Source organism: Pteronotus mesoamericanus, unplaced genomic scaffold, assembly GCF_021234165.1.
Source record: "Pteronotus mesoamericanus isolate MK-2021 breed Mesoamerican mustached bat unplaced genomic scaffold, CSHL_Meso_final contig_78, whole genome shotgun sequence".
NCBI lineage: Eukaryota > Metazoa > Chordata > Mammalia > Chiroptera > Mormoopidae > Pteronotus > Pteronotus mesoamericanus.
In genome coordinates, this window is record NW_026555258.1 from 24,924,245 (window position 1) to 24,942,568 (window position 18,324).

At 37.0% G+C, this 18,324-nt stretch overlaps 1 protein-coding gene across 1 annotated transcript in view; it reads right to left on the reverse strand.

The window, feature by feature from the left end:
• CYLC2 (cylicin 2) overlaps positions 1 to 17,607 on the reverse strand; it is a 145,708-nt gene extending 128,101 nt beyond the window's left edge. The window contains exon 1 of the mRNA XM_054584086.1: positions 17,399 to 17,607. Coding sequence (XP_054440061.1) covers positions 17,399 to 17,607 — 209 coding nt within the window. The remainder of the gene's footprint in view (positions 1 to 17,398) is intronic.
• Positions 17,608 to 18,324: the final 717 nt, after the last annotated feature.

Genomic DNA, 18,324 nt, shown 5'->3' on the forward strand with positions numbered 1-18,324 from the left:
TATTTGTACATTGGGGCAGTTATTCTATCTGTTTTGCATCACCAAGCCAAGCACAATGAAGGTTTCTTTATAAATGGTATTTGCAGGACATACAAATTTAGAGTTAATGATGGTCACAGTAGATAAGATCTAATGGCTTCATTATTAGGTATTATTATAGTGATCACTATAGTAATGATTTGGATATCTTTTCATATAACTATGTTTATAAATCATCAATTTAATTCAGAAAGGTGAAGGTCACAGTAACCTTGAAAAGAACATTTTTAATGGATATGTGAAGAGGGCTAAAAGCCTAACTGGAATGAGAGAATTCTTATAAGCTGCCTTGTAGTTTAAAACTATATTTGTGGCTATCTATATAATACATGATTTTTTTGCCATACATATGCATATCTTCCCCAAATTCATGCCTCTATAAATTCTATGACTCAGGTCATATTGGGGCATTTACTATTACCCAAAGATAGCACCATTCATTTCTAATTGCCTCAGCTCTTGCATTCCTCTTGACTGCTCAGCCCTGAGTCATTGCTATTTTTCATTATGGGAAAAATAATTTATAGGCACTTATAGGAATCTGCTACTTCAATAATTGTAATTTCTTGAACTTCCCTTTCAACCATTTTCTTTTGTTTATTTGAAAGTATGGTAAAATAAATATTTTTAAAATATCAATAATATGTGCTATGAAAGAAAAGAAAAAGTAAAGACACTGAAGAGAAATCTAGTTTAGCAAGATACTGTTTGAGCAGAGTCTTTAGCTAGGTGAAGGAACAAGCCTTAAGAAGATGTGAAAAAAAAATGCAGAGAGAAACACAAGCAAAAAAAGTGTTACTTAATGCCTTTGAAGAATAACAAGAAACTTTGTAAAGTGAAGTGGGGATAGTATCAGGGAGAATGGTAAGACACTAGGCAGCAATCAGAGCCTTGTAAATCATGTTAAAATGTATGAATTACTTTCTCAGAGGAAAAGGGAATACAATTGGGACACATACGTGATCTGATTTACATTTAAAAATATCAGTTGTATAAACTGAAGGCTGTAAGGGAGATAAAGGAGGAAGTTAAGTAAAATTGTTAGAAAATATTGCAGTGTTTCAGGTATAGATGGTAGTTTTGTCTGGACTGGTTATGATGGAGGTGGTGATAAGCAGTCACAAATGACATGTATTTTAAAGGGGAATCTACAGGCATTTTCCATGGATTCAGTGGTGTATAGATGAATGCATAGATGAATGGAATGTCATCAAGATTCTGTGCCTGGACTAAAAAGTAAATGAACAAACAAACAAAACAGAAACATACTCATAGACATGGAGAAAAAATTGATGGTTGCCAGATGGGAGGGTGGTTGGGGGAACTGGTGAAAAATTTGATGTTAAATGCATCATAGGGAATATAGTCAATAATATTGTAATAACTATGTATGTTGTCAGATGGGTACTAGAGTTATCGGAGTGATAACTTCATAAGGTGTAAGTGCCTAATCACTATGTTGTACACGTAAAACTAATAATATTGTATATCAACTGTAATATAAGAATATATATTTTTAAAATTAGATAAGCTATATCATGATGAAAAGAGAAAGTGCAGTCTATTGCTAAGTGAAGAAAACTGGTCATACAACAAACAGAAAGAATCCGAAGAAGCCATAAGGGGGCCTCCTTAATAACAACATCTAAATAACATTCTGAGTGCAGATTGTGTGTGACAACACTCCAGTACCTACCTAATCCTTCTGAAGAATCATGAGGAAAGTGTATTTTTTGCTAGTTGGGACTTTTTGTGTGATTTAAAATAGTATTCCGTGTTTTTCTTTCATTCATCACTGACTATATGATAACCTGCTATTCCCTCTTGCTGTATACTTCACTCTAAATTTGGAAGACAGCAGCTGAATAATAGTTGTGCCTACTTCCTAGCTGATAAGAAAATTAAATGAAACAATGTATTTACCACACTTAAATTTTATAAACGAGCATGCTTACATGGAAAATCAATTAAAAGGAACACGAATTTAGAGAATATAGTAATTTAGCAATTAGTAGCCATTCAATAAAATTAACTATTTACATTGTGAGAGTTACAGAATTTAACATATAAGGCAATATGTTTTGGAGGAAAGTAATAATAACTCAAATAACAAAAGGCATGGTTTACATTCCTACACAAATCTTGTTAGCTAAATAAGCATGGAGAAGTAATTTAACCATTTTGGGCCTATTTCCTGACATGTGAATTATTGATAATAAATGACTTTACAAATTGAGTTGCTGAATCCAATAAAGTTGAATGTCTGATATCCCTTTGTAAACTTATAATTGAAAGCCACTGCCATCTGGATCTTAGGACATTTCATGGGCATTAGATAGTATAATATGTAATATGTCTTCCAATCTAGAAAATGCTAAACTAAAAATATGCGAGTTAATATCCTGTTTGTAATTCAAAGTAGGTGGCAAAATATGCTAGAGTAATAACATATCTTGTTTCTTTTTTATTGACATATAGTTGACATATAATGTTATATTAGTTTCAGGTGTACAACATAATGATTTAATATTCATATCTATTGTGAAAGATGATCACAGGAAGTCTAGTTAACATCTATCACAATACATGGCTACATTTTTTCCCCCTTGGGGTGATAACTTTTGCTACTCTCTTAGTTAAATTTAAAATATGCAATACGCTATTATTAACCGTAATCACCATGCTGTACATTATATCTCCATGACCTATTTTTATAACTGGAACTTTGTGCTTTTGGTGTCATATTCTGTTTCTGTATTTATTTGGGTCATTCAGAAAAGCCCTTTCCTACACTTGATTTTTAGATTGAGTCTGAACCTGTGAGCAAGCTTCTTATTCACTCTGTTCTCTCAGTGAAGTTGCTAATTGCTTCCAAAAACTTTTTATGCTATGAGAAAAACTTCAGTGTTTAAGGTTTCTATAAATCTCATAGACTCTGAAGGAATGTGGGAGAACTTCTTGAACAAAATAGGCTTGTGATGGGAGTTGGTCTGTTCTGTTAGGTTGTAAATTGGATCTTTGGTAGATTTATGGTTAACTGCAATATTGTAGCATAGTAAAGAAAGGAAACAAATAGAGGAAAGGAAGAAAAATGAGGAAAAATATGCACTACTAATATAAAAGAAAGGGATTGAAGTTGTGAGAACAAGGAAATAGAGCAGTCAGAATTAGTTGCAGTGAAAAACATAGAAGGATATTCAAACATCTTTCTGGTTCATTTTGGATTTTTTTGCTACCTTAATTTTTTCTAGAGTAAACAGTTATTAACTTTTCTAACCAAAGTGTGCATTTGCTTAGTACTCTTAAATATATATATTTTTTATTTTTTTTATTGTTGTTCAATTACAGTTGTCCCCATTTTTCCTCCATTGCTCTCCTCTGCCCTGCTCACCCACCTTCACACATTCAACACTGCCTCCTCTCACTGGACTACAAACTATCAGTAATTTTAAAAATGTGATTCCATTTTTAAAAAAATCTGTTTATCTTTGTAGTTTATTTGTAGAGCTTCTATTATTAGAGTATTTGTTTCACATATATAAATATTGTATAAGCACTAAGAATTTAGTGTCACCAAAATCATTTACTATATATGTGAGCTAATAATTACTGATAGCTTCCTATATTACTAGTGTTCTATTATAGTCTTTTACTTTTTTAGTCTCATTTCATTCAGACCAAATTGTTGGAAAGTAAGAATTGAACCTCACAGAAGACCTGTGCATCTTGCAAAATCACAATTACATAAGCCAAAAAAAAAATCTAGAGTTAAAATCATATTTTTATTATTTTAATTCCAATGATTTTGGTTATTTTTGTTCCTTTTTGTTACTTTGTTTTGCTTTTGTCTGATAGCCACAGTTTTTGTAAAGGTAATTTCTTCACCAACAATTAAGTTTATTAGTCAACAGTAAGGCAATTTTTAAGAATAGAGATGTCATTTTCTTTAATTCCCCAAACCTTTATGTCCTTAGAGAGGAATAACTGTCTAGCATACAAATGAATAGAATGGCAGTCATGAAACAAATGTAAAATTTAATGAAACATAGAAAATTAAATATGTAAATTAAAACATAACAGATATTTTAAAGAGAAAAACTGATAAAAATAACTAAATTGATCACTAAACTACAAACAAAAATTTCTCACAAGAGAAAAGTTAAAGCAATAAAAATGAAAAAAAAATACCTATGAGATAAGGAGAATATAAATGAAAGTTACAGCATGTAACTAACTGGAATATATCAATCAGTTTACTTATCCATTACATGTTTTTGGGTTTTTCCAGGTTTATATTACTATGAAAAAAGCTTTACATGTCAAGACTATATGCATATATATATTTACATTTCTCTTGGGTAAATACTTCAGAGTGGGATTGATAGGATAACTTTATAAGACTGACAAAATCTTTTCCTAATTATTTGATTTAACACTCCAACTAGAAATGTGTGAGTTTCAATTTATTCCTTCATCACACACATTCAACCTTGTTGAATGTCTTTTAATCCTTGCCCTTCTTCATTGTTAATCATTGTTCTTCTTTTTTCTAAAGTAAGCATTTGTGTATTCCACAAATGTTTTTTAATCATCATAAGCTATTTCTAAATACTGTCTTTTCTTTTTTATTTCTCCATAGATTATTTAATACTCTGTTCATTAATCTTCATATAATTTATTACTAATTTTTAACAATCTGGTGTGGTCAGAAAACAAAACTTGCATGTTTTAAATCCTTTTCAGTTTGCTGAGATAAGTTTTATAATCCAGCTTCTGGTCACTCTTTGTCAATGTCCTATATGCAGTTAAGAAGAATATGTATGTAGGCATCACTGGGAATAGTGTTGGTAAATGTCATTTGGTCAATTTGGTTCACAGAACACTATGTTTGGGTCTTATGGCTGTTACTGATTTTATCTATTAAGTGTTATCATTTTTTTCTACCAATTATTGACAAACGAGTATTAATTCTCCTACTACATTTGTATTTTTCTTCTTTCAGGTGTTTCAAGTGTGGTATCATGTATTATGAAGCTCTGCTATTATATGTATAAGATTTAGGATCATTTTATTATGATTTGGTTCTTAATTCCTAGTAGCATTTCCTGACACAAAATCTACTTCATCTAAAGTGGCCCAGCTTTCTTATGAGTAGTATATGTATGCTATATTTTTATCTTTTACTTTTAAAATATCCATTATTACAATAAAATAATTATCTTACACACAGTATATAGTTAGGTATTTTTATGCAGCCTGACAAAATCTACCATAGTTAGAGCCTTCAGACCCTTTACACGTAATATAATTTTATATGGTTGGATTTAAATCTATTTTCCTTTTTATTTGTTTTTTTAATAGTGCCATCTATTTGTTCATCCAATTTTCTTAATTTATTATATTCTTTTGAATTAAATGTTGGGGTTCTTTTTGTTTTGCTTTTTGGTGTTATTTTGGTATTCTACTTTATCTTCTCTTTTGGTTTATCATCTGTTCATATTTTTAAATGGTTGCTCAAGGGTTTATGGTGTGTGCTTTTTACGTATTTTTGTTTATCTTCAAATAACAGTGTCATATTATGCTTAATGTAAGAGCCTTATAATAGTATACTTCTCAATACTCCAAGTTCTTTGATCTTTTTGTCATATATTTTAATCATATTGGTACTTTGAACAATCATGTTTTTCAAAAATTTAAAACTAAAAAAATACTTTAAAAAACTTATCCATATAATTACCATTTTTTAAAAAGATTTTATTTATTTATTTTTAGAGGAAGGGAGAGAGAAAGAAAGGGAGAGAAACATCAATGTGTGGCTGCCTCTGCATGCCCCCCACTGGGAAGCAGGCCTGCAACCCAGACATGTGCCCTGACTGAGAATCAAACCGGCGACCCTTTGATTCACTGGCTGGCACTCGATCCACTGAGCAACACACCAACCAGGACTTTAATTTCCATTTCTTACACCCCTCATTCTTTTGTAAAATTTCAAGTTTCTATCTTGAATTATTTTCCTTCAGCCTGGAGAGATTAAATCTTTCTTATTGTGCAGAATTTCCTCAGATTTTTTTTCGTTCGTTGAATATGATTTTTTTTTTCATTTCCCTGGATAGAAAGTTCAGGAATGGCTTTTAAAAATACTTAAAATATCAGACTTCTGGCCAAGATGGAGGTGTAAGTAGATACACTTTGCCTCCACGCACAACCAAAAGAAGAACAGCAACCAATTTAAAAACAAAGAACAACCAGAACTGCCTGAAAATCAAACTGTATGGAAGTCCGACAACTAAGGAGTTAAAGAAGAAACATTCATCCAGGCTGTGCCACAATGCAGCTATGTGAGTTGTTCCACCCTGGCAAATACCTAAGGCTCCACCCCTTACAACATAAGAACTGTGCGAACACAAAGAAATATGCCCCAAATGAAAGAACAGATCAAAGCACCAAAAAAAGAACTAAGTGACGAACAGATAGCCAACCTATCAGATGCAGAGTTTAAAATATTGGTCATCAGGATGCTCCTAGAAATGGTTGAGTATGGTCACAAAATAGAGGAAAAAGTGATGGCTATGCAAAGTGAAATAAAGAAAAATACACAGGGGACCAAAAGTGAAGGGAAGGAAACTGGGGATCAAATCAACGTTTTGGAGGAGAAGGAAGAAATGAAGATTCAACCAGAACAGAAAGAAGAAAGAATTCAAGGAAAAAAAAATGAAGAGAGGCTTAGGAATCCCTGGGGCAACTTTAAATGTTCCAGCATCCAAATTATAGGTGTGCCAGAAGGAGAAGAGGAGGAGCAAGAAATTGAAAACTTATTTGAAAAAATAATGAAGGAGAACTTCCCTAACCTGGCAAAGGAAATCAACTTCCAGGATGTCCAGGAAGCCCAGAAAACCCAGAGTCCCAAAGAGGTTGAACCCAAGCAAACACACACCATGGCACATCATAATTACATTACCAAGATTAAAGATAAGGAGAGAATCTTAAAATCAGGAAGAGAAATGGAGAGAGTGACCTACAAATGAGTGCCCATAGACTCACAGCTGATTTCTCCAGAGAAACCTTACAGGCAAGAAGGGACTGGAAAGAAGTATTCCAAGTCATGAAAGGCAAGAACCTACATCCAAGATTACTCTATGCAGCAAAGCTATCATTTAGAATGGAAGGGCAGATAAAGTGCTTCCCAGATAAGGTCAAGTTAAAGGAGTTCATCATCACCAAGCCCTTATTATATGAAATGTTAAAGGGACTTATCTAAAAAAGAGCAAAACTATGAACAGTAAAGCGACAACAAACTCACAACTATCAACTGAACCTAAATAAAAACGAAAACAAACTAAGCAAACTTGAACAGGAATAGAATCACCAGAAATGGAGATCACATGGAGATAACATGGAGGGTTATCAGTTGGGATGGGGAGGGGTGAGAATGGGGGGAAAGGTACAGGGAATAAGAAGCAGAAATGGTAGGTACAAAATAGACAGGGGGAGGTTAAGAATAGGATAGGAAATGGAGAAGCCAAAGAACTTGTATGTATGACCCATGGACATGAACTAAGTGGTGGGGGGTGGGGTGCAGGTCAGAGGGGAATAAAGGGGAGAAAAAAATGGAAAAACTGTAATAACGTAATCAATAAAATATACTTTAAAAAATAAAAAAATGTAAAATATTTCATTATTGTATTATCAATGTTTCATTTTATAATTAATTATAATAGTTTATTGATTATTTTTATATTTTATAAGTTTATCAGTAGATAGTGATATTTTATTTTTCTTTCATAAATCCTTATACATTTTATTATTTTCTTGACTTAATGCATTAGGTAAGACCTTCAGTGTAACATTGAAAAGAAGTGCCGTTAGTGGAAATCTTTGTCTTCTTCCCAAATTGAGAATAAGTTTACATTATTCAGCACCAAATATAACACTCTGGGATTTTTATATATACACTTTTCCTAAAAAGAAAAGAACATATTTTCTCACTTTTATTCTTAATACTAATAATTTGGTTTTCAACTTTTTAATCAATCTTTTGAGCAGATTTTCAATTTTTTCAGTATTTTCAAAGAATCTAAATCTGGATAAAATTTCTTATAATATAATTTGTTTTAAACATTATCGGAAATATAACAGAATTATTTCCTTCAAAGTATTTTTGTTAGACTTACTAGCTTTTATTTAACTTTTATAATAGACATTTAGATCATTTTTTTACTGCTTTCTTTTTATTTTCACTTCAGCTTGCTTAAGCATGAATTTATCTGCTCATCCAAGTTCAATATATTATTTCTTCATTATTATTCAGTTGTTCTATTAACTTTTCTCTGGGGCTTTGCCCTTTAAAGTCTTAGCTGCCTTCGTTTATTATTGAGTTTATTGTCCTTGAGTTTATTATTTTTCTTCCGATTCCAGTAAGGCTGCTGAAATCTCTGCTGCTTTCTGCTTGTTCTCTGAGCCCCAAATTGCTGAGGTATTGGAAGATGTGCAAGGAAAACACATCCAAGAACCTAGAACTCACCTTGCTTGTTTTACATTTTCCAGCATCATGGCCCTTTGCTTACTGGCACATTATTTCTGAGGACTTTAAACAGAAAATGTGACTGTGTTGTGTGTATGTTTCATCTTTAATTTTTTTCCTTGACAGAAATGTTGTTCTGAGAGAGGCTATTCCATCATAGTCAGAAGTGGAAGTTCTTTCTCCCCTCTTTTGTACAGAATGTGTCCTTGGCAGTTTATCTATTAGAACTTAGTAAATATCAGAACTTAGTACAGAACATCAAAATGGAATCGCCATTGTATTCAATAAAGAATAAGCATTCCTGAAATTGGAACAATGACTGAGAGAGCCTAGAGACTTTCTCTGAAGACCAGTTAAGAAATTATTGCTTTCATGAGAGATAGTTACATTATTTTTAATTGTTGTTGTTGGAAATTATTGTTGTTGAAAGTTAAGAACAAGGATGAGGGTGTGAGTAAATTTTTAATAGGGTCAGATATTTACTGTGATAAATGCAGTTGATTGCCAATGGTATCTTGCTATTATTCTTTTTTCTGCTGCCATGGTTGGGAAACTAACCACTTTACTTTTAGATTTTCTTGCTCTTAGAATCCTTCATATGTTATAGATTTTTTTAATCTCTTGCATGAGATTTGTGTTTGGAACAGGGTCAAATGGGAAAGAGTCATGGCACCATCATATTGTGGGATTGCAGAAGAGTGTCACTACTGTTTTCAAATGTTGCTGCAGTTTCCAGACTCAGAAAGTAACTTCCTGATTATGGAAGGAAGGAGCAGTGTCTCTTTCAGTGACCTAATTTTATGATGTTGCCTTGAGCATCACATGAAGACTTTGCCAAGTATCTATTTCTCCATCCTGTCCTTTGGGTCTTTAAGAAATTATGGACTCTGTAGTAAACCTTTTTGGTTTATCCAGGCTAGAGCAGATTGTTTCTTGCCCCTCGCATCTCTGTAACCAACCAAGTTATTGCCATTAAGTGTGTCAGTGAATTTTGTAAGTTGTGGCACTGTGAACAAGATGGAAGATACAGTGTAGGAAACAAAAGGAGCTTCATATTCATGTTCTCTGTAACATATTTTGTCACTAAAATTTGTGAAATAAAAATGCCAAAATCTTATGTTTATTAGTTATTGGTTGTAGGATCATAGCTATTTCATTATTATTATTATCTTTTTATGCATCATAAAATATTTACAACAATTAAAATATATATATACTACAGTATACACTTATATATGGACAGAAAAAACAAATGCTTCCTTGTGAAATTATAAATAAACTGAAAGTTTACAAATTTACTTTGTGTTCATGACGACCCCTAGACTACTACAATGGAGTGTTATGTTTACAAGCAAAACACAAAGCATAAGGCTAAAAAGACTATTATGTATCTTATGTAACAAGATCTTTGATGAAAACTTTCATGAAAAACTATCTCTGCTAATTAAAAACAGTACTTATAGAAATATGCAATTTTTACTTCTTTCTAAAATTTCAAATCTATTTTCTTTTGTTTTATTTCTTGTTTTGTTTTGCTTTATATTTTCTCTTTTCAAAAAAACAACTCCTTACACTGACTGTTTGGCATTAAGTTCATTTAGCCTAAAGATAGCTAAGTAGAATCCAGTACAACTGAGTCTATAACTCTCCCAAGTGCTGTGTAGTCATGTGACCTTGTCTAGTCCTTACTTTGCTTACTCCAGAAAAGAAGTGTGTGGGGTGTTAAACTATACAAAATGAAGGTTTCCCTGTTCTTTTCTTTTCTCTTAAGATGTGGAGGCTTTTGTTTAAAGGAACTCAGAAAATATGGAGATAAATAAATGTAGTCACTTCTTTTTACAGTAGACAGCTACTCTATGGACACTTTAAAAACAATAACTCATCCAAAGTTACTCCATTGTAAGAAATGGAGTTTTGATATTACAAGTAATTGGGGTAAATCATGGATTATACTGTGCGTTACTTGATGTATGGGCTGTATTTCTATAAATGGTGTTTTTCAAAAATAGAGTTTAGTCTCTAAAACTCTGGTGTCCTGTATAAGCGGATACTTATACCTATTCATATTTATATTTAAATTAGTTAAAATTATAAAAACTCAGCTACTCCAGTCAGATTTCATCTCTTCAATAGCCACGTGTGGCTACTAGCTACAATTGGACAATCTGTCATTATAGAAAGTTTTATTGCCAGACTACTTTAAAAAGTTAGGCAGGGCTCAGGGGTATGCTTGAGTTGTATTTATGGGTGATTATCTTCATGTTAGCAATGCTGAGGAGGAAATCACTGTTATGTTGTAAAAATAAAAACACACAAATTTGTTCTTAGCAAAGTTAATATGAAAACTGAAAACAGCATTGGTAGGATGAATAAACCTAGAAAATTTTAATAAATAAATGTTGAAAACTGTTGGGAAACGCCCGGTCTGGTTTCAGGAACTGTAACCCCGCTAGCAGTGAGAGGGCCCCAAGGCTGGAAATAATCAAGGGGGCCTTGGGAAAACAGGCCGCTGAGGAGATGAAACCTGTCCCCCTGGCAGGGCCACAGCCCCTGCCCCCCTCACATCACCCCGCTTGGCCCCGTGATGGTCGCTTGTTGATGAGGGGTAAGTTTTCTCAGGAGAAGAAAACAACATAAGACAGACATCGGCCAGCATGGACGGCAGACATGGGCATGGGGGACACGGAGAAAGGGCAAAAAGGCCCGCACCCCTCAGCTCAGCTTGGACATGGCTGGGGTCCTCATTCTATCCAAAAGCAGTCTCCTTGTCTGTTGGTGGCTCCCTCCCCCTGCCTGGCTCAGGCTCGAAACAGTACCAGAAACAGTCCTAAACTAGATAGGCAGTTCCCAAGGAAATCAGGCCTAAAAGTAAATTCTTTAAAGTATGCTTTGTTTTTTCCCTCAAACACTATAGCCAGCTCATGCTGGGAAGGAACTTTGTATTATTCACAGACCCCGACCCTAGGCGCTCTCATGTTTACTCGTCTCTCTTGTTTACTAGTCTCCTCAGACTCATGTAAATCGGTGTGTTCCTGCCATTTGTTTTCTTCAAAGCATCTATATTCTGTAAACATTAACATACTGATGTAATAAGATAACCTGCACATTCTTATTACCCGGCCCCACTGACAACCCTTTCAATAAGAGCCTTTGAACAAAGGGGTTCGGGGCCTTCCCCACGAGAGGGAAGAGCCACGTCCCCTCTCCTTGGAAACAGAGAAGTGTTTGTGACAACTCGTGTTTATTCTCCACATCCATGACAACCCCGGATGGGCTCTGCGGGATTCAGAGTCCGAGCTCCCATCTCAGCGGGCCCTGGAGAGTGACCCTCAGATTCTGGAGCGCCGCGCTCCCCTTGACACGCTCCATCCCCTTGGCAGTTGTCACCAGGACCAGGGATGAGCAGTGACCCATGGCGCTCCCTCCATGGGGCAGAAAACGCTAAATGTTCTCTCACCTATAGTATTAAGTATGTATCTGTCTATAAAGTATGGCTACAAATGTCTGTGTTTATTAAAACAAATCTCTGACTTTATAAGTAGAGAAAGTGGGTGTAGATATTTGGGAGTAAGTATGAATGAGTATATGTAGGAGCTAGAAAAAGAGCAGTAGAGACCTAATTGTGTTTAGTATAATAATCAACAGGTTTTGTCAAAATGGATGTGTTCACCACTGTGAAGAAAGCAGGCAGTGCAGGCTGCCCTGTCCCCTCCAAGATGACCCTCTGGATGTCCTGCAATGTAGTGTCAGGATTTAATGAGTCACTTATACCAGGACTTAGTTGACTTGTAGACCAAAGGAGAAGTAGGTGGGAGGCTTTGGTGGAAATGAGGAGAGGCAGAAATGTTGTTTTACACTGTATAAACTGTATGTCACTGAAATATTGAATGATGTTGCTCTCAAAAAGCAATTGTTCTCAAATGGGAAAAAAAGTGAAAATAATTTCTGCATTTTTTTGTTTTCTCTCTGTTAGTTTCTTTTTCCCCTTCTTTAATGAGGTATAATTGAGAAATAAAAACTGTATATAAAGATGTACAACTTAATGTGTGTGCATATATATATAGTGAAATAATCACCACAATCAAGAATTTGGATTAACATGTCTATCACCTTACATAGTTACCATTTTCTTTTCATGTGTGTGTGTGTGTGTGGTAAGAACACTCAAGATTTACTCTTTTAGCAAATTTATATACTAACATTTGAGTGTAATAGATTTTATAATACATAATAGAGTATTGTTAAGTATAGTCAAATTACTGTACATTAGATCTCCAGAACTTCTTCAATTGGTATAACTGAAATTTTGTATTAATAGCTTACCTTTTTTCCTCCTTCTTAGCCCTTAGCAAACACCATTCTATTCTCTGCTTCTAAGAGTTCGACTGCTATTTTGACACTGTCTTCTTTCAGGGAAAAGCTGCCTGCTCCGTTTGGGTGACTAATAAGCTGTAATTCTTAAATATTGAATATCAACTGCATGAGAAAACAGTTTAACATTTTACATGCTTGACTTTCCCTTCCTCAAATAGATAAACAGATATTTTGATAGTGTTTTATGTCATTCCAATTATACTCCAGATGCAAATTCTTGGGGTGAAAACTGAAGTCTCTTTGCTTTGTCCCATGCCATACACATTTCCAGCTGTGGTCATAAAAGGTATAAACACATGTGCCACCGCCGCTAAGACTTGGTAAAGAGAGCGGTCACACTAAATGACATGAATCATTAAACATTTCCTTTTAATATTGTAATGGTTTTTAGGATGTAAGGAATAAAGATGTTAAGAGTATGTAAACTACTACCAGTCAAACCAAACATAATTCTGGCCAGTTTATCAAATCATGTTTGTTATATATGGAGAAATAAATAAAATACAAAATGTCCTCCCACTATTTAAACTAACCAACACTCCCCTGGGATTTGATAATAGAAGGCAAATTATATTACCCTAATATAATTCATATTGCCCAGAAAAATGAACCAAATCATTTCATCTTGCCTTTCTGAAGTAAGGTATTTCCTTTTTCTGTTTCTCTCATGTAGTAGGAAATGTCCTTTCAGGATATTTCAGTAAATGGAAAAAAGTAATGATACATATACTTCCGTAGTTTAAGTGATAAAAGGGATTTCAAATGAATTTTGACTTCTTAATAGCCCTTTATAGCATCCTCTACCCTTTATTTATGTTCACAAGTCATGTAGAGAAATAAAAAACTACAACGGTAATGGAATGTGTAGCACACGCCCCTGCTGTGCTGCCACAGACCTCTCAGCCTCACTTTGTTGCTTGCTCCACCCTGGCCATCTCTCTAGGAACTGACTCTTGCTGGTGCTCATGATTTTATCACCATCGAGAGTGGAGACTGACTCTTCTTCTCATTTTCAGAGATACATGAAGCATTAGGCCATAGGACATGATATCTGACTTCCACAGGGAGAGATTAAGGAAATGAGTGATATAACCTAGAACTGTAGAGAAATTAGTTTAAGCAATGAATGAGCGACGATAGGAGGGAAATCACCCCTCTGTCACTTCTATTGTGGCTGAGTGTGAGTCACAGTGCTATGCCACACAGATAGGTGACTGGTTATGTCTATGCTGAAGCAATAACCAGTTTGGTTAGATTCTGTCTTCTATGCCCTTATTCTCACTGTCCTGGGATTGTACCAACTAATAAAGAATCAGCACTTAAATTTGCCTTAGGTAAAGGGTGCCGCTGTTTGAGGTTGTTTTCCTTTGAAAACGTACTCAATCTACAAAATCAGCAGTTACAGAGAGTGTAACTTAAAGAGGTTTTTAGAATGTGGGCTCCAAACATAGAAAGTGTGCTACATCATGCTTCTGACAACTTCCAATATGTCTTGTTGCTTTGGATCCCAGTCAACAAGTCCTGATTAGTGAGTTAACCAATATAACTGACCAAATAAAGAACTCGAGTGAAGCATACATTGGCTCTCGTCCATAGAACCCAATAAGATACTGGGTCTTTTTTTTGTTGATAAGAGCAAACCCACAGCAATTTTCCTTCGACTACTGAAGAGATTGACCAGTATGAATCTGCCTGCTTAATCCCAAGGAATTTTACTTAGCTAACAGTCTTCTGAATTTCGATGAGTCTCACCAACCCTCCTTGCTGGCAGAGGTGTGATAACACTACAGCCAACTCCACTGAGACTGAAGCTTCTGACTTGCCAAGTAAGAAGATAATTTTTGTACACTTCACATATCAGAGGGTGGAGCTACTTATGCTAAATCCTCCCTGATGGCAAATGGCAGGCAGTTTAATTATCCCTGTCCTGCCAGCACTTCTCTCTCTATACTCTTTCCAAATGGGCAAATCCTTTCTGGCGTTTACAAAACAGAGAGGTATAGCTATAAAATATCAATCCCTACTACCTGTTTAGATATGGAAATGGCAACAGCATATTAAATTGGCCCAAAGGGCACCACCACAGGGTCATTTTAGCTTATGTGAACGTTGACCAAACTCTGTGAGCTTAGTCAGATATCTTCCCCTATGGAACCTAGTAGGAAGGTGTGTTTATGTCCAACAGAACAATAGAAGTTTGAGTTTCTTTATTTCCTGAAATTCCCTAACATATTGGATGGTTGTATATAACCCTCAATTCCTCTTGGAGACAAAGAGACCTCATCCCCACTCCTAATAGTCTTTTTCCTTAAAGCAGCTAAGTTTAGAATAGGGAGGGAATGATCAGACACGGTACACAAAGGGAGAGACCCGTTCCATGCTGTTAAACAAGACTCATTTATTTTTCTTCTCAAGCGGTTCAGCTGTTGGCCTATCCATGGGTGGGGTTGATCTTCATGCTGGCTGACTGTGAGGAAGAACCCCACCCATAGTATAAGAGCTGCTTTGCATACAGGGCTGAGACCAAAAAGTGGAATTTGCCTCAGCACAGTCCCGTGACTGCCAAGATCTCTTTTTGGGGTGCCACTTAACACAGCTGATTGGCATGCTCTGCTGTGGCCTAAAACCTGCCACCAGGTGGATTGGTTCTAGGGCCTTTTGAGGAGAGCTGCATTGCAGGTCAATGTCAAACGCTGCCTCTGACTGGCCCTGGGCTACCTGTTTGGAGCTACAAAGTGATCCACAGTTTGTGGGTGCCCCTGTGGGGCCTGGATGTGCATGGGAGGGGCCAAGCTGCGTATCAAGGCCAGCTTCTCCCAGTATTGAGCCTTGGGGCAGGTCAGCAAAATCCCAGAGCACCCCAAAACCCGCCTCCAGCTGCCAGATGCCTATTAGGTTCAGTCCCTGAAAGAGCCTCTGGCAATACATGAGTTATATGAGGTAGCGGCAGGTGGTATATAACAGTGGTGTTCACAGATTGAAACTTGGTGCCAGTGCTTGTTCCAAAGCCACTCAGCAAAAGTCTCAGGGTAGACCAAGGTCATCCACCATCCACCTGGGGCTTATGCACCTTTGTGGTGGGACAAGTCAGGGAGTCTTCAGGGTCAGGCCAGCAGAGTTTATCAGGCTAAAACAGACCAAGGTCTGGCAATGTGGAGGAAGGGCTCTGCATAGGAACAGTGGCACTTGTCCAGCTTTCAAAAGCCACATAACTCAGGCTGTCTCTCCCAGGGTGTCTGTCACCCCAAGTCAGCCCAGACCACCTGGGGAGCCTTCCAAGAAAATCTGCATGACAGGCCCCAGGCTCTTCACAGTCAGCAGATTGCTCCACAAAGGCGCAAGCCTGAGGACACAGGGAGTCGGGAGGGTGAAAATAGTGCATTCGCTGGGCCGATGCCCTATGAAAAGGAATGCTCAACCCAGGAAAGACGGCGCTGTGGGTGGTGTGGGTAATGAGTCAGCACAGAGAATATGGGAGCTGTCCCTCCAGCCTCTCCTTGAAGCCATACAACCCCATCTCTCCCTGTATGACTCTCCCTGTATGACTTTAGGCCGCTATGAGCTGCTTTTCCCTCTGTGGGAGCCCAAGGTGAGTGGCCACAAACAAGATTTTGTGCACTGGTCCTTTAAGAGGGAAGGCACTTGAGTTTCTAGCAGACTCCCATCTCTCCCTGGCAGATGGAATTCCCACGGATTATCACAGCCAGATGTTATGTGAACTTCTCTCACTGGCTCTGGTGCTCTGGGCTAGGGAGCTCTGGATGGGGTTGAAACCCTCATTCCCCATCAGGGACCTTCGAAGCTGAGAGATCCCTGCAGATTCTCAACTACCACATGTGGATGCAGGGCCTGCCCTTTTCATGTCTCAGACCTTCCTACCCGTCCCAATGAGGCTTCTTCTATACTATTTGGTTGTAAGACTTATTACTAGTCTCCAGTTGGTTATTTAGGTTAATTGTTCTATAATGAGTTGTGATTCCAACATGGTCCTGGGAGGAGCTGAGTGTAACTTCCACTTACTCCTCTGGCATCTTGGATCCCCCACCATCTGGGTATCTTCTGTGTTGAGGTGTCTGTCTGGAGCTTATCCCATTTTTAAATTTGGTTCTTTGCTTTCTTACTGTTGAGGATTAAAACTATATACATAATACATATATTATATATAGTATATATAGAGTATATATATGGTTCTTTAGCAGATGTGTGTTTTGAAAATATTTTCTTCAAGTCTGTGGCTTCAGTTTGGGTAGAAGACTGACATCCACAAAAATGTCTTTCTCTACCCCCTGTCCTACTCTCATACCACCAGAGGCTTCTTTCTCTTCGTCCAGGAAGAGCCTGGTGAGTTCCATTACTCAGGACCTAAGTTCTCTGCTTGAGAGGCAATCCCATTTCTGGGCAGATGAGACATCCTGCTGACCATGGCTCCCCTGGCAACCTCAGACCAAGTGGACTCCCCCTGACCTGTCTCTGGGGGAGATGAGGGCTCTCTCCCTGATCTTCGCTGAGCAGAATCCATCCTCACAGAAGCTGGATGTGCTGGGTGTGCGGGCAAAGAGCTGGCACAGAGCCAGGGCAGGGGTCACTGCTGGAGAACCCTGAAGTGTGGTTTGGACACTATAGCTTCCCCTAAAGCCTAAAGCTTGACCCTCTGACCTTCTTGCACCTTCCATGATGCCCTTTTTGAAGTTCCCTCTGTTCACACGAGCTCAAGTGTGTCCTGCTATTGCCACTGAGGACTTTACCTCAACAGAGCCCCTTCGCAGTGGTCCTGTGACTGGATGAGCTTCCCTAAACCTACTTTCTTTCTGCACTTGGAGGGAGAGCTTTCGGGCCAGAATGTCCAGACCCACATCCTCCTAAGCCCCGGATGGCAGGGCGAGGCTGCTTAGCTGAGTTGCGTCATGGAGCGGGGCAGGGCTGGCGTGGGCAAAAGGTAGGTGGGTGGGACACGAGGCAGGGCATTTAGAGAAAGTTAGAGAGACAGAGAAAGACAAATACCATATAATTTCACTCGTATGTGGAATCTAAAGAACAAAATGAACAAGCAAACAAAATCAAAACAGACAGAGATACAGGGAATAGGCTTGTGGTTTAGAGGTGAGGGGGTTTGGGAGACTGGGTAAAAAGGGATTAAGATGAACAAATTGGCCGTTACAATATAGTCAAGGGAATGTAAAGTACAGCACAGGGAATATAATCAATAATATTGTGACAACTATGTATAGTACCAGGTGAGTACTAGAAATTGGAGGGGGGGTGCACTTTGTAAAGTATATGATTGTCTAGTCACTAAACTGTACATCTGAAACAAATACAGAGTAATATTGAATAAAAAGTAACATTAAACTTTCTATCAAAATCAAAGAAACTAGGATGGCCAAAATAAT